General features: G+C 41.4%; 1 protein-coding gene across 2 annotated transcripts; it reads right to left on the reverse strand.

The window, feature by feature from the left end:
- Positions 1-12,230: 12,230 nt before the first annotated feature.
- ENY2 (ENY2 transcription and export complex 2 subunit) lies at positions 12,231-23,243 on the reverse strand. Of its 2 annotated transcripts, none has more exons than XM_004580684.3 (5): positions 23,033-23,243; positions 21,065-21,141; positions 17,513-17,583; positions 16,053-16,127; positions 12,231-12,488 (listed from the first exon to the last, which is right to left on the reverse strand). In XM_004580684.3, exons 2-5 carry the CDS (start codon positions 21,130-21,132, stop codon positions 12,412-12,414), a joined length of 291 nt encoding a protein of 96 aa, XP_004580741.1. In that variant the 5' UTR covers positions 21,133-21,141; positions 23,033-23,243; the 3' UTR covers positions 12,231-12,411. The 2 variants fall into 2 exon arrangements, with proteins under 2 accessions (XP_004580741.1, XP_004580740.1); XM_004580683.3 differs by having other exon boundaries at positions 22,961-23,241.
- Positions 23,244-23,254: the final 11 nt, after the last annotated feature.

Raw genomic sequence — 23,254 nt, forward strand, 5'->3', positions numbered from 1 at the left:
TACCTCACAAAACCTCTAGAGGGCTCACACTGCCCCAGGGTTCTCACATATGCTGGTGGGTGCTGTGCCCCAGTCTGACATGGTTTGCCTAACCTCAGCATTTCCTGGCAGGTGTTGTAGCCTGGCCTGGCCAGGTGTGCCCCCAATTCAAGCTCATGCTTCAGCCTTTCCCAACCCAACCAGTCCCCAGTCCCAGCCCTAATGTGAGCTGACTGGTGTTGTGGCCTGATCTAGGCTGTCCTGCACCCCACTCTGGTTCTCAGATTTGCCAGTGGGTGTTATGAACTGGTCCAGCCTGGTTTGCCCCCAGACATGATTGATACTCATATGGGATCCAGGCATTTACAAGGTTAATGTTAAGCCACTAAGCCATTGTGGAACCCTCAAATCCAATTTCTTGGCAATTTTCAAGTATACAATATGTTGTTACTAACTCTAGTCATCATCATATGCAATTGATCTTTCAAATTACAGCCTCTGTACAACCATAGTTTTGTGCCTTGGCCAATATTGCAGTTCTCCCTTCGCCAGCATCCCGCAGCCACTGGTACTCACCATTTTGTGAAACCAGTCAGTAGTTGTCTCTCTGCACTCGGTTGATTTCACTGAAGGTAATGTGCTACAGGTTTATCCATGTCGTAAAAAACAGAATTTGCTTCTCCTTGATGACAATGAAATTGTACTTTGTGTCTATGTCACATTTATTTTTGTTTCTGAATTGCTCCATTGGTATGTGAAAATATTGCTACTGCAATAATGCTACAGGGAACATGAGAGTGCAGGTATTTTTTTCAACATTCCAATTTCAGATACTTTAGACATATACCCAGGAGTGGGAAGGCTGGATCATATGCAAATTCTATTTTTAAAATCATTTTTAAGAAGATTTATTTTATTTTTATTTCAAAGTCAGATATACAGAGAGAAGAAAAGACAGAATGGAAGATCTTCTACTCAAGTGACCGCAATGGCCAGAACTCAGCCAATCCGAAGCCAGCATCCAGGAACTTCCTCCAGGTCTCCTATGCAGGTGCAGGATCCCTAGCCTTTGGGCAGTCCTTGACTGCTTTCCCAGGCCACAAACAAGGAGCTGGATGGGAAGTGGAGCCAACGGGATTAGAACCAGCGCCCATAGAGGACCCTAGCACATTCAAGCGAGGACTTTAGCCGCTAGATCACAGCTCCGGGCCTGTAAATTCTATTTTTAACTTTAGGAGGAGCCTCCTTAGTGTTTGTCATACTGGGCATAGTAATTTACATTCCCACCCACAGTGCAGCAGAGTTTGCTTTTCTCCACATCTTTACCAGCACATGTTCTCTTACAACTGAATTTTTAAAAATTGACTTAAGGGGATGGGGAGGTTTATTTTTTAACTTTTTGATAACCATTATAGAAGTCGTGAGGCAATAATTTTATGGAAGTTTTAATGTTAATTTACCTAAGGTTTAATGACATGGAGCACCCTTGATGTGTCCATTGGCCATTTGTAGCTAATGCTTCGAGGAAAATATGTTTAGCTGAGGATTAGCTGAGGTGAAGCAGAGAGGTGCAGCCCCAGGAATAGAAGAGGACAGGCCGACAGCAGAGGGACACTTGGAAATTTGTGGACATGGGGAAGCAACTGAGACAGCAGAGCAGTGCTACAGTGAACAGATACCGTGGCGGCGATCAGCAATCGGAGTTCCACCAGTGGCCAGGTGGGAAGGGGACTTCACTGGGAACACGGGAGGTGAAACCACTTCTAGAACTGTAGGTCCTGCTGACTTGCTTAGTCCAACCACAAGCAGAAGCACAGCCCAAGCAGTCATGTGTTGGAACAGGATGGATTTCACAACCCAGACCCCAAGCAATGCCACATCAGGTGCTGTTGTGTGAGCTAAAGCAAAGGCGCTGGAGGAGGGACAATGAGCTGTGCATGTGCTACGCCAGGAGCTAACTCACTTCCGACTTAATACATTGCAGGGTCCCACTGTGAAAACAATGCTGACTCAGCATTCCATGGGTTCCATCCAAAATATGTCTGGGTTGCATCCAGACCTAACTGTCAGTAGGTATCTGCAAGAAGAACTCCACCAGCATCCAGGTGGGAAGGTACATTCACCAGGAACTCAGGTAGTACACCCAGGCACTGAACTGTAGCTCTTGCTAATTTGTCTGTTGCTACCATGGGCACAGGCAGAGTGGCAGAGCCCAGGAAGTTGGGTGTGGCAACAGGGTGGATTTCATGACCCAGAACCCCTACACTGGGTGCTATTTTGTGAACTGGGACAAAGGCACTGAAGAAAGCACAATAGTTGACTACACATGCACTAAGCTGGGGGGTGGAACACACTCCTGGCTCAGTGCATTGCCTTGGTCTCACCTGGAAAACAATACTGCTTCAGCACACACAGGTTGCACTCAAAATAGGTTTGGGTTACACCCAGACCTAACTACCAACAGGTTCTGGCAAGAGGAAGAAAGAAAAAAAAATTTTTTTCATATAACGGCCACCACTGACAACCCTGTAACCAAGGATGGCTGATGTCTCCCTGATTCTGGGTACGGCTAGAGTTGGGAACAGGAGAGAGGCTGAGCAGGCAGCACTACATCCACAGCATGGAATTCCAGGAGCCAGAGAGTGATGAGCTGGGAGTGAAGCATGGGAGCTTGGGATTGAATCTCGATGGAGCGAGTGGCACAGAGATGGCAAAGAATTGGGCACTGAACGGGATCAGTAAAGTTGACCGGTAGACCTGTGGGCAACACAGCTTAAAAAATCAGCCCCAAGGAGAAGAATTTACTAGTTAAAATTATAATGACCAAAGCCAAAGAAGAAACACCATGGATAAGGTTACTGACACCTACTCTGCAAAGGAGCAAAATCCTAATTCATCCTCAGAGTTAACTGAGGAAGGTTTTGAGGAACTGTGGGATAAAGATTTCAAATAATTGTTATAAAGCTTCTTAGAAACATTGAGAAGTACATACAGGAGTTCAAGGACTATGTTACAAAGGAAATAGCAATGTTGAAACAAAATCAAGCTGAATTATTAAAAATGAGCACACCATGCAGCAAATTAAAAACTCAGTGGAAAGCCTCATTAATTGAATGAGTGAAAAAGAAGAAAGAATCTAAGAGTTGGAAAATACCTTTTGCCATAACTCTGAATAGTCCCTGGACCAGATGGCTTCACTGCAGGATTCTACAAAATGTTTCAAGAACTTACACAATCCTCTACAAACTATTTCAAACAATAGAAAGAGAGGCGATCCTTCCAAACTCTCTATGAAGCCAACGTCACCTTAATACCAAAGCCTGATGGAGACATAACAGAAAAAAAGAGAACTACAGACAGATATCTCTGATGAACATAGATGCAAAATAGCCTCAGTAAAATACTAGCCAACAGAATCCAACATTACAGCAGATAGATCATTCACCAGACCAGTGGGCTTCATCCCTGGCATGCAGGAATAGTTAAGCAAACACAGATCAATAATTGTGACACATCAACAAGTTGAAAAACAAAAGCCATAAGATCAAGACAATAGATGCAGAAAAGGCATATGACAAAAATCCAACACCACTTCCTGCTAAAAACTTTAAATAAGATAGGCATAGATGGAACATTCTACAAACAACCAAAGCAATTTATGAAAAACCCGACGCCACCCTCATACTAAATGGGTAAAGGCTGGAAATTTTTCCACGAAGGTCTGCTATTCAATATAGTATTGGAAGTCCTTGCTAGGCTTTAAGGCAAGAAAAAGAAATTAAAGGAATATGAATTGGAAATGAGGAATTAAAATTATCCTTCTGTTTGCAGATGTCATGATTTTCTACATGGGAGAACCAAAAGATTCAATAAAGAGTCTATTGGAACCCATAAGAGAATTTAGCAGGGTAGCAGAATACAAAATTAATGAATGTATACAAATAACTCTATGACTGAGATGGAACTTGTGAGTACAGTTTCCTTTAAAATAGTGGAGAGGAATCTGAAATACCTAGGAATTAATCTCCCATTTGAGTGCAGGGGCCAAGGTCTTGGGTCCTGCTGAAGTGCTTTCCCAGGAAGTTAGTAGGAAGCTAGATTGGGAAGTGGAGCTACCAGGATTAGAAGCAGCACCCATATGGGATGTTGGTCCCGTAGACAGAGGATTAGTTTGCTATGCCATTGCAGCAGCACTTTTCTTTTTCATGTTAATTGAATTGATGAGACTGTCCTATTCCATTTTTTTTTTATATTAGGAGAAAAACTTAACAGTTGGTGTATAACTAAAAAAATCCCTTGGCAATTTTGGTACCATTGGGAAGGCTTTATTCTGACCTCATTAGTTGAACTCAGGAGTCTTTCATTCATGCTATGGTCTGATAACTGTTTTTTCCTCAAATTAGTTTGTGGAAATATTAATTTCCATGGTGAAGGAAATAGGAGGTGAGAACTTGGGATGTGATGTTTAGGGCATAGGGGTCTGGTCTTCCTGAGTGGAATTAGTGCTCTTGTGAAACATGTCCAAGGAACCTTATTCGCCCCTTGAACATACAAGATACTAGAAGACATTTTCTGAGTCAGAGACCCTCACCAGATGCCAAATCTTCCAGCACCTTGAATCTGAATTCCAAACTTCTAGGAGAGAGAAATGAGTGTTTGCTGTTTATAAGTCATTAAGTTAGTGGAATTTTGTTAACGCATCCTAAATGATTAAGATGTTCCATTTTACGTATGTGTATTAACATATACATATTTTAGTATGTGTGTTACAAACATGCAGGCTATAACATAACGTTTCAATGCAATGAATATAAGAAAAGGATTTTAGTCTTTAACACTACTGAGACAAAAATAATTTCTGAAGTGTATGAGTATCTTAACTAATAAAAAGTTTTAGTATATAAAACATTTTTTGTAACTATTGAAGCAAAGATGCAATGTCCAATTCTCATGTATATTCTTCTATTGAACACTACCTCATAGTTAATGTTCTCATCCAAGTTAAGAAATAATTTGAGTAGGTCATCATGGTGACCTACTCTATTTTTTTTAAAGATTTTATTATTATTGGAAAGCCGGATATACAGAGAGGAGGAAAGACAGAGAGGAAGATCTTCCATCCGATGTTTCACTCCCCAAGTGAGCCGCAACGGGCCGGTGCACGCTGATCCGATGCCGGGAACCAGGAACCTCTTCCGGGTCTCCCATGGGGGTGCAGGGTCCCAATGCATTGGGCTGTCCTCGACTGCTTTCCCAGGCCACAAGCAGGGAGCTGGGTGGGAAGTGGAGCTGCCGGGATTAGAACCGGCGCCCATATGGGATCCCGGGGCTTTCAAGGCGAGGACTTTAGCTGCTAGGCCACGCCGCCGGGCCCGGTGACCTACTTTTTAAAGACTTACTTATTTTTATCAGAAAGGCAGATTTACACAAAGAGAAACAGAAAGATTTTTTGTCCAGTGGTTCATGCCCCAAGCAGCCCCAACAGCTGGAGCTGAACCAATTTGAAGCCAGGAGCCGGGAGCCTCTTCTGGATGGCTCATGCATGTGCAGGGTCCCAAGGCTTGGAATCATCCTCTACTGCTTTCTCAGGCCACACAAGCAGGGAGCTGGAAGGAAGTGGAGCAGCTGGGACTTGAATCAGTGCTCTATGGGATGCCGGTGCACTCAAGGTAAGGATTTAACCATTGAGCCATCATGCTGGGGCCATGATGGTGATATTTTAAAGAATAAGACACAATTTTAAACTTATCTGTCTGAAATGCATTGGTTTAATTTGTTAGTCAAGATGAGTATCATGAATTTATTTTGAAATATTTCATAGCACTATGGCACATGTTCCCTGTCCAACTCTATGGATTTTATTGTGTGTTTGTGTAGAATAGCCAGGGATATGGGAGGGTATCTAAGAGTACAAAGTTTCAGTTAGATGATTTATGTGAGTTCAAGAAATTTGCTACAATCTAGTATGTACAAATAACAGAGCTGTTTGTGTACTTAAGGCTACTTAAGATGGTACATCAGTTGCTCACATGTGCCTGCATGCATTACTGCGTGTGTGTACACACACACACACACACACACACACACAAAGGACTCAGGAAACTTTGGAAGAAGTGGACATATTTATCTCCTTGATAGAGGTGATGGCTTCATGGGAATTTTTTTCCCTTAAATTCTTTCCCTTGTATACATTAATTAAGCACAGCTAGTACATGTCAATTATGCTTCTTCAAGGATCTTCAAATATAAAATGTAAATTATAGATTTATGTAAATTATATGAAACATGTATGCAATGATATAAAAGGAATGTTCACATCAGAGTCTACTAAATATTTCAACACGGAAATTGTCATTCTTCATGAACAGAATTGTAACACTCACAAATTTTTTAAATACTTATTTGTTCCATTTAATGAGATCAAAATTGATGATACATACTAATATTTTGGTATAGTCCATCTTTAAAATGAATTAATCTTCTTAATGCTTTTAGATTTGTTTTTATGAAATAACCAACATTAATAAAGAACCAAAGAATAACAAAATATGAATTGTATGCTTTTAATTAAGTAGGAGAAACAGAAGTTTTTCTTAAGTATTTTGTTTTATGTGCATAAATGTAACACTCACAAAATTTAACAACAGGGCTGTGATCCAAGTTTAAAATTTTCCTAATGTAATAGACAGTTGTAATTTATTACGGATAACACATTTTAAAATTCTTTTATTATTTTTCTTTTAAGCTAGAACATTCCTGTCATTGCTTTCTTACTGTTTACTTGTTGTCATCTTCTTTAAGAATTTCATTTTTTTTTATTTGCAAGGTGAAGAGAAAGACAGAGATCCCCCAAGCACTAATTCTCTTCCTGAAGGCCGGCAGCCCCCAAGGCAGGGCCAGGCTGAAGCTTAGAGCTGGGACCTCCCTCTAGGCTTCTCACTGACTCAGCACCTGGGCTATCTCGAGCTGCCTGCCAGGGATGCCAGACTGGGAGGTTGGAACAGGGAGCAAAGCAGAACTCACATCCCGGTACTGCATCGCCGGCTGTGTGCCTGGCACATGCTCTCCAAAGTGCCATGGCAAACACCTCTTTGCTGTTTTGTTCCTTCAGTACCTTTATTGTTACTATTAATGTCAATGTCAGTTGTTGCTATGTCTGTGCCATTTTAAAAAGCTGGCCAATGTTTTTGCAAAATGTTGTGGCTGTCATTCAAATCAGCATTTTTCAGAAGGAGGTGTATTCAGCCAAGCTTAGATGATCAGGTGTAAACATGGAGTAGACACTGTGGACAGTTTGGCTTAGCAGGACTGTGCGTAAGAGCTTGGGAGAGGGAGGGAGGTGAGAATACCAAGGTGCAATGGTTTTGCAAGGAACCGTCCTTTGAAGGATTCCATAAATTGAAAGAATTGGGTCAGGGAGACAGGAAATGCAATTAGTCGACACTTGATTTTTCCCCCACAAGGTGTGTGTGTGTGTGTGTGCGCTCGTGTGCACTCCCCATGCTTTGGACTTTGCACCACAACTCAAACATTATTACAATGCCAGTATCCTTAGAGAATACGAGATACATTATTAATAGGCAACTGTCACGTGAAACCCTTGAGTGACTAATGAAGTCATTGAGCACATTAGTGGTGGAACAGAGCAGAACCAGAGCACCCACTTCGGTGGATGCTGTCTCAGCGCCTCAGAGTTCCTCCGGTCACATCACGCTGATCACGCGCTAAGCCACCGGCACACCAGGAGTGCGTTGTTAAGAACTCTTATCCTTCATCTAGTCTACTTAGTGGCCCCTATTTCATAAAAGTCCAACTTCGATATAAGTGGCTGTCAGAAAAAGGCATACATAGTTCTATGCCCCAAAACTTCAGGTGATCACTTAATTCCAGTGATCCCAAGCATAAAGCCAGAGCATGTATGGATGTGGTAATACTGGCATCAATTCCCGTGTTCAGACTACTGACTGACCAACATCCCTTGGGAGTACAGATTCCAGAAGCATTTTCTCATTGACTTTTGAAATGGCTGTTATCATTGAATGTTCAATGAATTTTGGCAATGTACAATGGCATACGTACTTATACGTGTCATTACAAAATGACAGGTTTATAAAGGAAAATATAAACGCTAGTACCTTCTCAAAGCACTCTAGGAGAAAGTAACGTAATGATGGAGAAAGCAAGAAACTGAATTGTTTTTCTTTCACTTTTAATTAAGAACTTACTGTGTTTCCTCCTCCTTTCTCTGATGTTGCTACTGCTGTTTTTTCTCTTTCTCTCTCTCTTTATTTCTTTCCTTCCTTCCTTTTTTTAATAAAAGCGGGTAGGTTTAATTATTAGGGTTTATACTTTTTGAAGAAGCTACCTGCCTGAATTCTGATTTGACTTCAGAAAATGATCCTGGCAAAACAAAATCTTCATCTCAGCGTAACTTCATCTAAATTTATATCAGAAGCACATTTTGGGGCCTCACATTAAGTTTTAACTCAGTAACACTTTCATCTCGGAAAAAAGCTGTTAGAACTGGTTTGGAGTCAGGCCTTTTGAAAGGATAATTCATTTTCAAAGAGCCTCCCAGAAGACAGGCTTCAAGTACCCCCTTGTGGCTGAAGGTTATAATTACCTAATATAATTTGAGGTCTAATGAACTGGTCAATGTCATATTTCTTTTCCTAAAGCCAGTTATTTAAAAGAATTTGTCATGAATAAGCATTTACCATTTCAGACACTAGTGATAAAAATATAAATGTTACATAGTAAGTTTTATAAGGGAGTTTGTGGTAGAATGCAGAGAAAAAACAAAACCCCCCTCATTATGTGCTATGATAGTGGAATTAATTGTTTCAATCAAGTTATGTCAGTCATATTTATTTCTATAGGAATCCTTATCATAATTAATAATATCTAGAAATTTCTGAAAAATCAAAAGCATTTATTTTCCACACAATGTAATTCAAGGCACACCTAAATAAACCTAGACAGTGCAGGGTAAATCATTACATAACAAAGTACTTCAAAGGATTCATGGAAAATGAAATTAAAAGATGCAAATTAAAAAACCCATACATATGAAATGTTCTCAGGATATGCTTATAAAATGCATAGCCTGAAAAAACTATACCTGGATTTCTAAGCTTTTGTATGTGCATCATTTGATCCAATGGTTAACTACCAGTTGGGACATTGCATCCCATGTGGGCGTATCTGGGTTTGGGTCCTAGTTCAGTGCTCAGTTCTAATTTCCTACTAATGCATTAATTGATGATGCAGGTGTTTGGGTCTTGGTCCTTCTCATCCCTCTCACCCTGTGTGGGACGTTGAGGATGGGCTCCTGGCTTGATTCTGCTCCAGCCTTTGCCATCCCACTTCTACGGGAGTGAACCAAGAGATGAGAGCTCTGTCTCAAACACAAAAAAATCATGGAAAAAAGTTCATACCAAGATAAACATATTTCAATTCCATTGCCCCACAGACTTTTTGGAGTACTCTGTGTTTCTTCTTTCTAGAATATAAGAGGAATCTATGTTGCTTTTTTGGCTATTCCATAAATAACATTTAAGGTGTTAAAGTTTCTTGTCTGGTGTGCAGGAACAGAGATATTATACTGATAAGGAAACTGAAGCAGAAGGGTCAGCGTTATCTCATACTTCAATATCATTGATGAAACCATAACGTCATCTGTCTGTACCCGTTAGTTTTCTCCACACATTTGTCTGATGGCTTTTTTTGTGGTTTTTTTAGATTTGAGGGGTTCTACGAAGTCACTGGGTAAGCTAACAGCCATTTAGAAAGTGGGTTTACTCGACACATGCATATATGTACCTGTGCACACTGGCTCATTTCCCACATCAGCTGCTGAGCAGCTGTCACAGTTGTCTGAAGTCATACGAAGCTTTTTATCAAGTTATGAAAAGTCCCGTATCCATTACCAGTCCCCATTATCACCTAGCCCCTGGCTTGGCACCACTCAACCAAATGATACACTTGTAATGCCAAAGCAAAGTGATTGCATAAATAATTTAGTTTGGTCTTCTTTAACTCTATACGAGAAACTTAAGGTAAGCCTAATGAGTATTTTACTCATCCAGCGCAGTCATGTTCAGTTTCCAACACTGAATATGATATACAAGACTTCTAAAGAAAAGGTTTCTAGTTTACATAAATCAATGTGAGTCAAGATATTCACAAAGTTGGTTTATTTTTTGAAATAGCAATGTTTCTAGGTGCAAATTTCAAGACATTAATATTAAAGAAACCCAGAAGGGGTGGGGAGACATGGGTGAGTTCTTAGCACCACCACTTTAAAGCTGTGCCTTTTAGCATCTCAAATTGCTCTATGAAGAGTTTTCAGCTCAGAACCTGACTCATTGCAAAATGTATTCATTCCCATATTTTCTTCCACACATTTAAATAAAATGTTTTAAAGCATATTTTGGCTTATTTCCATATGCAGTAGTGTAAGAACTGTCATTATTCCTAACATTTCCTGTGTATCAAGTAAGATTGTCTGCTTTTTGGAAATGGTGGTATACTGATGATCGTTCCTATCACTTCAAAACATTTTTATAAAAGACGAAAGGAAATGAAAAACATATGTAAGTATCATGACTGTGGGTATGCACATTTTGGGCTCAAAACTTAACCTAATCAGGCCCAGCTGGTTAAAGGACATTTCAAGTCAAAATTCATAACGATGAAATTGTCTTGTGGAATAGTGAATCAGAAATTAACACGATGCCTCAATTACACCCAGTCTTTGTTGCCTTCTCCATTCTCCAGGCATAAGCCATTCAGTAGCTCATCCATTCTTAGCCTCACACATTGACCCACACTAAGCATCATATGAAGTCTAAGAGGTTGTTTCCTTCCTCTTGAACACACATGCAAGTTCAAGAGCCCCCGTGGAAGAGATTTTATGCACAACTGATTATCTGATTTTTAGATGATCGGAATCCTAGCAACTTGTGAATTTTAAAGGGCATGCAGCAATGAGCTAAGCATGAGGGCAGTGCTTTCCACATGGATGACTTGGTTCAGGGGGAATGCAGATGTTCAGCCGTTTCCATTTCCTCCTGAATTGGGAAATTTCAAGCAGGGGAATCCAAGGATCAGGTCATGGAGACAACAGTATGGAAGAGGTTTAGGAGGCATGCAGAAACCACAGTGAAAAAGTCTACTGCCAACCCTCCAGGCTTGAACTAAGGCAGTCGAGGACAAGCAGTAAACAATCTGTAGTCTTGTATCCAAAATGATTCCCCATCAGCAGTACCACTGCCAACTGTCAGAAATTACCTCGTGCCACGGCCATTTCCCTCAGGATGGGCGTTTCAGCAAACTCTCTGGGTACAACCTGTATGTCTGGGAGTTAGCACAGGGAGAGGAAAGCTGCAGGGGCAGTCATGGGAGGGATTAATACGCGTGATGAGTTCAAGGTGTTTGGACATACGACAGTTGGGCCTATGGGCCTGGAGAATAAGTCTGGTCTGGAGTTGCAGTTCACCACTTTTCAAACTGCTGGTACTTGAGGCATGGTATGACCTGACTTTTTTGAGATTTTCCCAGGTTAAGTGTATCCACTTAGTGGGTCAGGAGGAGCCCAAATTAATGTCAGTATTTAAGTCACATATAGCACAAGGTACTCCACAATAAACAGAAGGGATTTCCAGCGGTAGGAAGAAATAGCATGAGGACTGGGAAGAAAGTTCCAACTAGCAGGAAGACCAGCACAACCATTCGCCAGCAGAGGTCACATGAGAATATGCAAGAGTCCATTGGATTTGGCGATCCTGATGTCACAGAGTGACTTCACATCAAGTTCTTTCTTGACCTTAGCATGTAGGAATGCACTTTATTCTGCTTTCAAAGTTCAGATGGGTAGACTGTGTGGACAGAGCTTGGTAATAAGGAGCCAGCTTGTCAATGTTCTCTCTTCCACTAGGTGGCAACAACTTTTGAAGCAGAAGGAAGGCACACTGAGACGAAAAGGATGCAGTCCGAACCCTCAGACTTGTAACAAATATGAGCCGTGCTACAAGATGGGAAATCACAACTTACCAGGTTTTATCAGGATTCAAAAAAGGAATATACTATACACAACATCAAGGCTGCTCAATTCTTGGTCGTTAGCACAGAGAACTGCACATGTGAAATCCTTAAACTGACTCATTGCTGACATTTCTCTCAATACATCTGGTAGATTAGTAATAGAGACAAGTCCCATTTATTCTGAAATCCAAGCAAACTTCAAAGTCATTCATGAGATATTTATTAAAATAACACATTTAGGGAAAAAAATCAATACAATGTATACATCAGTACTGAAAACTGTATACCATTATACAAAAAAAGGATTTTATTTTGGGAAAATGACCTCTAATTTATGGCAAGTTTTACTTTCAGAACTAAAATCACAGAACACAATCTAGTTCAATCTTAAAGGCTGGCATGCTGAGCAAGGAATGTTCTTATTCTCTGTAGGAGCTCCTTCTTTACACTGTCAGGTACCAGGGCTGAAACACAAAAACACAAATGTTAGTTAAGAGGGCGTTCATACAGAAGTCATTTTGAGATTTCATACTTATTTAATATTACCAATTAAAAAATGTAACACCCCTCAGATTCAATAAATACATGTAACAGATCCGAAAAAAGTGTGAATTTGTAATTCACTATTTAATGAACTATCAATATGTAAAAATACTATATATTGATGAGAAACATGAGAAGATTCAAACTATTATTTCTTAATGTTTACTTTTCAACTATTGGGAAGGTAGAGAGAAAGAGATATCTGCTACCCATTCTTTATCTCAGAATACGCACAAAAACGGGCCGGGCAAGGCGAAATCCACGAGCCAGGAACTCCATCTGGATCTCCCATGTGGGTGACAGTTGTCCAAGCACAAACGCCATCATCTGCTGCCTCCCAGGACATGCTGCCAGGAAGTGGGATTGGAAATAGGCCAGCCAGGATGGAAAACTCTGAACTATGAGTTGAGGCCATTTTTAAACACAGAGGCCGTTAAATGACTTTCGTATGGCCAAAATCATCCCAACACAACTTGTACTTGGCCTGACTTGTGATGCCCACACCCCCTTGTGCATCACTGGGCTGGAGCTCTGATGCCACTTCTAATCCCAGCCACCTGCTTTGCACACTGTGAGGCAGCAGCCGATGATTAATCAGTCGGGTCTCTGTCACCCACATGGGACACCCACGTGGAGTTTATGGCTCCCAGTTTTGGTCTGTTCTGGTCTGGCTGCATAGGTAATGGATCGGGGATCTCTATTTCTGTCTTAAATAAATAAAATGCAAAATTAAATTTGGACGAGGGTACACTCACACTGGTTTGTAGGATCATAAAACGCTACATGTTTGCAGGGTAATGGGACTAACAGGTTAAGTACCCCATATTTGACAATCTGATCGTCTGAAACTCTTTCTATGTCAACATGACACAAACACAAAATTCCAAACTTGACCTGATGTGGCTGGGTTGCCAGGAGCACTACAAATATGTATGAAACAGAAATGAATTCCATGTTTAGACTGGGATCCTCCAAGGTATCTTATTTTGTATACAAATAGTCCAAAAATCAGATACACTTCTGGTCCTAAGCGTTTTAGGTTAGGGATATTCAATATGTATCTTATTAATGATTGCATATACTGTCTGATCCAAAAAAGATGTAAAACATGGCACCAGAACTTATAGTTGACTTCCTGAATATGATCTATGTGAATCTTTTCAAAAGATGAAGCCAATAAATGTGAGAATGTGTGGGGGTATCAAATAGAAATTGTAACATATTTGTTGTGTTTGGGGAAATGACTACCTGTAGATACAGTTCAGTATTTCTAGAAAGATTTATATAAAGTGGCATGCAAATCAAGTAAAGCAGATACTCCTTACTCTAAATTGTTAAACTGAATCAATCTGAAACAGAAATGTAATCAACTGCACAACAAAAAAGTTAATTAAAAGCAAGTCTAATATGCCTTGTTAGAGTTATAAGCCAGTTTGGACTATCCTAAAACCCACCACGTTCAGTAAAAATCATGCTTCAACACTATAAACTGCTAAATACAAAAGTGAAAACAGACACAAGACAGCTGAATAGTACCCTATAGGCATTTTAAGGTCTATAGCAGCTGGTTGTGTATAAACCAAAACAGAAATGTCAATGAAGGAGTCACAGGACATGGTTAAGAACTTGCATTTTCTAACATTTCAGTCACTCAATACCATGTCAATTAAGTCCATAATGTTGTAAAGTGTCGCTGATGTTGTGTTGTGGCTTTTAATTGGTCGGGATGATATTCTGCCGGCTCTGCTTTCAGAGCAGAGATGGTCTCCCCAAGAAACTGTTGAATTTATCTGGACAATAAGATGCTAGACTCTATGCATGGTACATGCTGGCAATGAAGGAATCATGACTGCATTTGAACTGTACTACTGCAATAAGGTGGAGCAATCCACCATGGGGGAGGGTGCGGGGAGGGGTTAGGGGAATCATAGAGCCTATGAAACTGTGTCATAAAATGAAATGTAATAATAATAATAATTAAAAAAAAAAAGCAAGTCTAATCCTGCCTGTAAGAAGAAACTAAGAACAACACAGAGTCACTTTCACTTTTCTTTGTTTGCTTGTTCTCTAGTGGGGAAGCTAGAACAGATGCAAAAATCCAAGACACAGTGTTGAGGGAGAAGTGAAGGGTACTTTTCTAACCTCTTGAGCCAGTTCCTAAATCATGTGAAGTAAAATGAATCAAAAAGAAATTAGGATGGTAATAAATACTTTTCCTTTCCTTGAAACAAATATGAAGAAAAAAAAATAAAAATTTTTCAGCTGTAAGTAGACCTACAGAGACACATGAGAAGGGCCATGGGATGATGTCATTTCCTGCCAGCTGATAGTAATTCAAGGAATTAGTGTTTTTTTTTGTAATAATTTTTCAATTTTATTTCCCTGTTATGCTAATGTTCCTTTTACTATTTCTGAGCAAGAAAATTTATAGATCATTTAATTTATACAATTCCATCTATGACTGTAAAAATTTCCCAACTTTATGAAAATAAATGAAGGCAATGTAGCTACATCTGAAAAAGCAATGATGCATAGTTTCTCACCTGATATTTACACATCATGAGCACACACAGAATTATTTCCTAAGTCTCTGTTGCCTTCTGTAACCAACGCATGGAAGGGAGAACTTCAGAAGGTACTGAAATGTTGAGTCTTAACTACAGATGACGCTGAACATGAAGTTATGGAATTACTAAATTCTTAATTAGACACTCAAGCAGATGGGCCTTTGTAAATTTTTAATAAGGAAAGATAGTAGACCAATAACTTAAGGACTAGAGTAAAACTTTGAATTATTTAAGTATTTAAGGGGAGTCAGGCCTTATCTGACTAGGTTTATAAATCCTAGTTTCAGGTATTATTTATTTACCTCTATAAAAATTTTAAAAATTATTTGCCTTAACACCTTGAACTGGCATTTTGTTCAGGAGTACAAAAACGTTTTTAAAGATTTATCTATTCACCTAAAAGGCAGAGTTACACATACAGAGAGGGGAGAGACAGAGAGCTAGATAACCCATCTTCTGCTTCATCCCCCAAATGGCCATAATGGCTGGGGAAGGACCAAGCAAAGCCAGGAGCCAAGAGCTCCTCTCAGGTGTCCCTTGTAGGTGGCAGGGGACCTGGGACTTTGGCCATCTTCCACTGCCTTCCCAGGCAATTAGCAAGGAGCTGGATTGGTAGTAGAGTAGCTGGGACTTGAACCAGTGTCCACATGGGATGCCAGCACTGCCGGTGATAGCTTAATTCACGATGCCACAATGCTGGCCCTGCAAAAAAAACTTGACAACTCTAGTGTGCTCTGGTGTTCAGGACTACAGCAGAGGCAGGAGGGCAACTGTAACTGCGTCCCCATCAAGCACGGCAGTACCCAAGCAACCTGGGAAAGGGCGCATCTCCTCATAAAGGGAGCGGAAACCGGAATCGGCGGGAAGGACAAAGAGCACGACTCAGCACAGCTGCCCGGGACAGTCCGCGTTCCTTACCTCTGCCTTTTGGAGTAATTTCAGCCACCAAGTCATCAACAGTAACGTGTTCTAGTCCTTTTTCTTTAATTACCTCTTATGCAAAAGCAAAAAACAAATCATATCATTTAAAATCATTATCTGTAAGAAAGATTTTCATAGAGGAAGGATTAAGATCATGTTTTTAAGAGTGTAGACTGGTCTTAAAAAAATGAGGGTACTTTTCTCTTTTCCATGTTCATGTTCTGTGCTCTCCACACTCTAAAGATGAAAGTTTGTCCATATCAGCTAAATAGCCTTCAACGTAACAAGAACTGGAGCACTGAAAGTGAACTTGGCTGTACTGCTTAAATTTAATACATTCAACCTCACACCTGGACAGATCTTGCTTCACTATAACATATTAGCTCTTCAATGTGTGGAGAGCAAACATTTCTTTTTGTTTTGTTTGACTTGTAATTTCATACCAAATCATTAGAATGCAGAACACTGCTCTAGTGTTTCTTTCTCTTCCCTAGGCTGGACCAAAAAAATAAGTAAGAGGGAATCTAATTCATATTTTCAGATCAGTATTAGGTGCTTTATACAACATTCACCATCCTGTAAAGGTTAGGACTTCTCCCCACTTTACAGGTCAGAAAACTGAGGCTTAACGATCAGACACCTATCAAAACACAGGCCAAAATGCAACTCCAGTCTTGCTAACTGAAGTTTCTATGACCCCAAACTTTATGCCCTCTTTACAATTAATGTGTCAATAATCTCTATCAATTTTTGTTGTAAAAACCATTGCAATACATCGGGGAGTCACTAGAAATGTACAGAATCCCATTATACCAAAAGCCGAGCCAGAAAACTCATTTACCCACTGGCATCAATAGCAGTGATGTTACAAACTTCCAGCCTACAGTTACTAAGACAGCAACACAATTTCTTGGAACTTTCATGAGATTGCCAAAATAACGGTTACAGAAAAGAGATACAATTCCTGAAAGTCTGTCACCCTACAGTGCTCAATTTGCTACTAAAATGTACTTAAGAATACTGCTACTGAAATCCCCAAGTACTTCATGCCAGAGAAAAATCTTAATGACTTTTTTTATTTCAAGAGAAACACAAATTCTCTAAAAACTTAGGAGTCAGATGTACTTCTATCACTGACAGAAGGACTACATTAACAAAAACTTAATTTTCTTCTATTTGTTCAAAATTTATTCAATGCACATTGGAACAGTCACTATGCTTTCCCATAGAACCCCAAGCCAGAACAGCTCAGCGCAGTGGGATTAGCTGTGAACCCCAAACCAGAACAGCTCAGTGCAGAGGGATTAGCTGCAAACCCCAAGCCAGAATGGCTCAGCTCAGCGGGATTAGCTGCAAACCCCAAACCAGAACAGCTCAGTGCAGCGGGATTAGCTGCAAACCCCAAACCAGAACAGCTCAGCGCACTGAGATTACTTCTCGTCAGTGAGACGGATTACCTTTACAGTGAGCCTTCAGCTGATCCTTCCAGCCACATTCAATTAATTTAGCTCGCAGCAACTCTTTGAGGCTGTTGAGAAACAAATGTTTTCAAGTTACAATCTGATTTTTATGGACAGGAATGTCTAAAGCAAAGTTTAAACGTTCTTGCCTTTCAGTCACAAAACTTTAACTGTGGCCTAACCTTGGCTCTGTCACTTTGCTGTTATTCGATCTTGGGCAAGCCATTTGAACTGTGGGCCTCTTCTGCATCTGGGCATCATTTAATGAGTACAGTCAATTCAGGAAAGGGGCGAGGCCACTTCTCCAGGAGCTCTATTCTGTTGCCACCTTACATATTTCTACTTCCACCAACAGTAGTATTACAAATCTTGTATAGTGATAGGGGCTAGTAGTTGAGCTTGAAGCAGCTGCAATGTTTATACTCCAAAACCTACAGAATGTGCGTTCTCACCCTTCGGCTCTCCCCGTCCCTGTTACACTCAGCCTGCATTTTCTTCTTTCGCAGAACATCAGGCTATTCTACCCAGTGACCCGCCACGTTAACAATGTAATAAGTCACATGCCTGCCATAACTGAGTTGCCAATGTCTTCTTTTGTAATGGTATAAAAATAAAGGTATACACTGTGACTAACGGCATCAAGGACACAGCACCACTGCAGGTCTGTTCAGAAAATCACTACTCGACAGTTACTGCTAGATTCACCTGAACGTTCCATTTTGGTATTAATTAGATCCTTCTATTTTAATAAACTAACACTCAACTTTTGATTTTCTCTCACTTCATCTTGCTTTCCGTCTCCCACATGGCAACTTCATTTTACAACTGGAGAGCCTAACAACGTCCTTCATTTCGCCTTAACATGACATATCCAATCCTGCTGGTTTCAACTCTATGCTATATCCCTAGAATGACAGCTTTCCCTTCACCGCTGCCATTGCTGCCCTGGTTCAGACTGTCTTCTGGTCTGGTCTGGACTGTACTAAGCCTCCGTGGCCTCTGTGCACACGGCCTTTTCCTCACTGCTCCAAACCCTTCAGTGCCTTCCCAGCCTACTCACAGTAACACTCCTAGCCGTCACCAACATCCTAAACAGTCCCCCACAATCTCTGTCCACTTTCCTCCTCTGCTGCAGTCACTTCTGCTTCTATGTATTACTCGCAAATGCCAGGCAAGCTCCCTCAGATCTTCCTTATTTCTTCTCAGTGAAGCCTTTCTTGCCTTTTCTAGCCAAAATATTACAGCTCATCACACTCTGCTCTGAACACTCACCACCATCTTCCACCTTTATATACGTATTTTCCATTTGTTACACTGAGTGTAAGCACCACAGAAACAGTGATTACATTTTGTTGACTGCTGTATCTCTAGTCTCTTAACAGGGTATAGGAACGCAAGAACTTTAACTTGCATGGATAAAAAATAAAAACAAAAAGGAGGGGCGCCTGATGCGGCAGCCTAGTGCCTAAATTCCTCGCCTTGCACGCACCAGCATTCCATATGGGCACCGTTTCTAATCCAGGCTGCCCCACTTCCCATCCAGCTCCCTGTTTGTGGCCTGGGAAAGCAGACGAGGACAGCCCAAAGCCTTGGGACCCTGCACCCATGTGGGCAGCCTGGAAGAGGTTCTGGGCTCCTGGGTTTGGATCGGCTCAGCTCTGGCTGCTGTGGCCACTTGGGGAGTGAACCAGCAGGTGGAAGATCTTCCTCTCACTATATCAGATTTTCAAAAAAAAAAAAAAAAATCACAAAAGAAGTATAAAATTCCCTATGCTCATTACTGAAAAGTAACCCAAGGCCGTATTCTAGATATGTCCTTCCTCATAGTGAGGGCTGTGCTTCCTTTTTTAAGTTTTTGAAAACAGTTTTAACTTCTCCTTTCCCTTTTTGCTTCTCTTAATTTTTAACCTAGTAAGATTTTCTTCTTTTCTTGTTATCTTTCTTGACTCCTTCAAGTCCATCCTCCACAATTCCAGAATAAGAACCTACCGTGTACATGTGATTTAGTCATTCCCTTTCTTCGAATCTTGTGATGACTTCCGTCACCCAAAAATAAAGTCAACAGCAGATGTTTCTGTAATCCCTGCCACCCATTCTCCTACCCTTTTTTGGACAGAAAAACCACAGCCACTTTCAGTGTATGAATCTGTGTTGGGTTGTTGTAATGAAAATACAACCTACACAAGGCTGATTATAACTGGCATATTACCTAAGTAAGATGGAAAGCAAGCTAGGTCCTTTGCTGAGGAAGAGGAGGGTAGTCTGAGATGGGATGTAAATTTTGAACTGCTAATCTCTGCCACCTGTGAGTAGGGCCTGTTTGAGAATAAAGCCAACACAAAGAAAGGAGAGCTGAGAGAGGAAAAGAAATACATATTCTTGGCAAAAATTTTTGTGTGCCCAGATCCAATGACGTACGAAGCAGCTTTGCGCCCTAGGTGTTCTTCTAAGAAGCGATTATGTATTTCCAGTGGTTAAGCCATCTTTCGTGTTCACTTTCAATTGAAAGAATTCTGACCTACAAATTCCACACTCTCATTCAGCATTCCAGGCACCGCTATCAAACTCTACCTTCTAGCTTCCTCTTCTTTTGCAGCTCCCAGAACATGATCAAGTACCAGAGCTCTGTGATTTTGCATACTCTGTTCAATCCACCTAAACGGCTCCCTCCTTTGTTGGCCTGGAAAATTCTTACTTATTTTATCCTAGAGAATAAACTCTTTTACAAGAAAGAGTTTTTCAAAAATGTTCATTTCAAAAAAATGAAGTCAGTATGAACTTTCCATGAACAATTTGAAGCTCTCTTATGCTATCCTGCGAGCTTATCTGCTCACCTTAAGCCACAGATAGATCTGCAAGCTTTTTCTTGCTATCTGTATTTGAAATACATATAAAACATATACCTATATTTCTCTTACAAACTTAATCATCCTGCTTCTGGGAGGTTTTAATTTCCCAGACTTTGATTTATACTTCCAACCGCATTCATTTTCCAAACATTTACTTGGCCAAGTGTACGCCAGGCATAGTACTAGCATTAGGTTGCGGATACTACTGTTTCTGCCATCAAGAAATTAAAATTATATGGCAGGATACAATCTAGCCAAGTGATTTGAATATAATGTGATTAAGTGCTAGGAGTGAACAAGCTGGCTGGGAACTTACCAATTCCTTCAAAATGCAATATTTAAATTAAAACCAAAGAGATGAGCTAGAATTTGCTACACATGAGGGGAAGAGAATACTATTTCAGAGAGCACATGTGGTCCCAAGGTTAAAAGAGGTTGGTAACGAGTGAGTTCTGCCACCTTCACTAGGCTACAGTCCTGCTGGCCACTTCTTTGGCTATGTGTGGCTACGTGATACACTTTCAAGTGTTGTACTCCCAAACAGACACCATGTTTCAGAGCTGATAGGAACAGAAAGTTTTGATAATCTCAGTTTTCTGTAACTCTTTGCACTTATGCTTCAATTCTTGATAGCTAGATTTTAAAAATTTAACTATCGGAGAGGAAAAAATGCAGTTTATTAACACAATGCATTACTTACCGTTCTCGTTCTCCAGTTTCTATCAACTTTTGGTTAATCGCTGCTCTCATCTGCGCATCTTTGTTCATCTTGCTAACCTGGACATCAACACGTATTTTCAGAACCAGAACTCTTACACAGCATTTTCTTCTAAACCTCTAGGCAAGCATCCTAATGTGTTCAAGAGTCTATCAACAGAAGGGGTAATCAATTCTAACCATCCATTAACAATAGCATTACTCTCAATTTTATGCACTGCATCCCAAGAAGTAAGTCATGCTGCAGGAGCCATGGTCCCATCTCCCACCCCCATGGACCCCTCAGGGTAAGTCCTCAAAGTACCAATAGTGGTTAGAACAACCACATTCATGAATCTGGTACTAGGCTAGCATTTTACGATTCCCAGAACACATTGTTACTATTAACATAATCTGCGTCTTACAGATGAGGAAACTGAGGCACAAGAAAATGGTGAATTTGACAGAAAAAGGCAGATTTTTGAACTTGGGTACTTTTTCCCCTGAACTCTCCAATAACCAACTGGAGAATTTTTTTTTCCTAAAGACTTATTTATTTTTATTTGAAAGGAAGAGCAGATTTATGGAGAGAAGGAGAGATAGATCCTCCATCTTCTGGCTCACTCCCCAAAAGGCCACAGTGGTTGGGGCTGAGCTAATTCAAAGCCAGGAGCCAGGAGCCTCTTCTGCATCTCCCATGCCGGCACAGGGTCCCAAGGCCTTGGGCTATCCTCTACTGCTTTCCGAGGCCATTAGCAAGAAGGGAAATGCAAAGGCAATGGAGCCGCCAGGGCGTGAAATGGTGCCCACATGGGATCCTGGTGCTTTCAAGGCGAGGACTTAGCTATTGAGCCATAGTGTCTGTAACTGTAGAGCTTAAGGCACTGATCGCTCTCACACCTACACTGCAATCATAATGTTGAGGAAGCCTTATAACCCAGTAGCAGCAGGGTGAGCACGTTTGCTGATAAGCGAGTTGAGCAGATAAGCTCCAGGTACTCTGCTCTGAGATTCACCAGCAGCAATCAGAATTCTAATTGCTCAACTATTGCAAAGGATGTGAGCTGCGGGGCTTTCCCAACACGTGGGCGGCTGGTGAGGAAAGGGAAAAACGGATGTCTCAAAAGTAATTCCTAACTCAGCAAACTGCCAATTTTCAAAGAGACCATCGAAAAGAAAATTGTATACACACACACACACACTTGCAGGCAAGGATGGTTGGCTGTTGAAGGCGTGCAAGCCATTTAACAATTTAATTAAAAAAAAAAAAACTTGGATAAGCTTATGCTCTCCCACGGAATGTCACCAGCTCAGGAATGCTTTTGTTGTCTCTCCTCCCGCCTACATGAAACTCAGACGGATAATGAGTTTTTCCACAGTTCTTTCTTTTTCTCTTCTTCTTTTTGTAAGAGAACAGGGGGAAAAGAGAGGAATTTAAGAAAGAAATTGGGAACTGCAGTTGCTTTTTTTTTGGCAGGCGGAGGCTAACGTTTCCCAAATCCCTTCGTAGGATGGACTGGTCGGCACCATTCCCCAGAATTGTGAACTTGATCTCGCCTCGGCCCCCTCTGGAGGCGGAGGAGAGTGACCTTGGACAAGTCATTTCATTCTTTTTTTTTTTTTCAGGCCTCAGTTTTCTCACCGCTCCAAACCAGGGCGCTAGGGAATCCCTCCCAGCTCAGACCTGGCCGGGGCCAACCCCAGCAGGGCGGAGACAGCGGGAGAGGCGGAGCCAGACAACAAAGCGAGCACTGGCTGGCGGCCAAGCCCGGCAGCACGCCCTGTCGGGGAGCCCCGCAGGCCCGGGGCGCGGGTCGGGGACGCTAACCGGGGACAGCACAGCGAAAGGAGCCTGGGCCGGGCCCGGGTCCCGGCCCCGAGGACCACGGGCATAGCTCACCACCATCACCGCGGGCGAGGGCCGTCCCTTCCCAGCGACGAAATGACCCTTGCGCTGGCGACCGTTACCTACCACACTCTTGGGCTGCCCGGACTTAGACCCTCAGTAGCTCGGGCACCTAAGCACACAGAAAGCTAGAACACGCATTTCCGGGGCGGGCTCTCGCCACCCTGCCTATAAAGTGAGAATTGAACTAGCGCGGGCCGCCTCCCGGTTGCTCGGCCCTCTGGGTAAACGAGTCCTGACCGCGCTTTGTGGCGCTGGCGGCCGGGCCCCCAGATGACTACACATCCC

The sequence above is a fragment of the Ochotona princeps genome, chromosome 9, assembly GCF_030435755.1.
Source record: "Ochotona princeps isolate mOchPri1 chromosome 9, mOchPri1.hap1, whole genome shotgun sequence".
NCBI lineage: Eukaryota > Metazoa > Chordata > Mammalia > Lagomorpha > Ochotonidae > Ochotona > Ochotona princeps.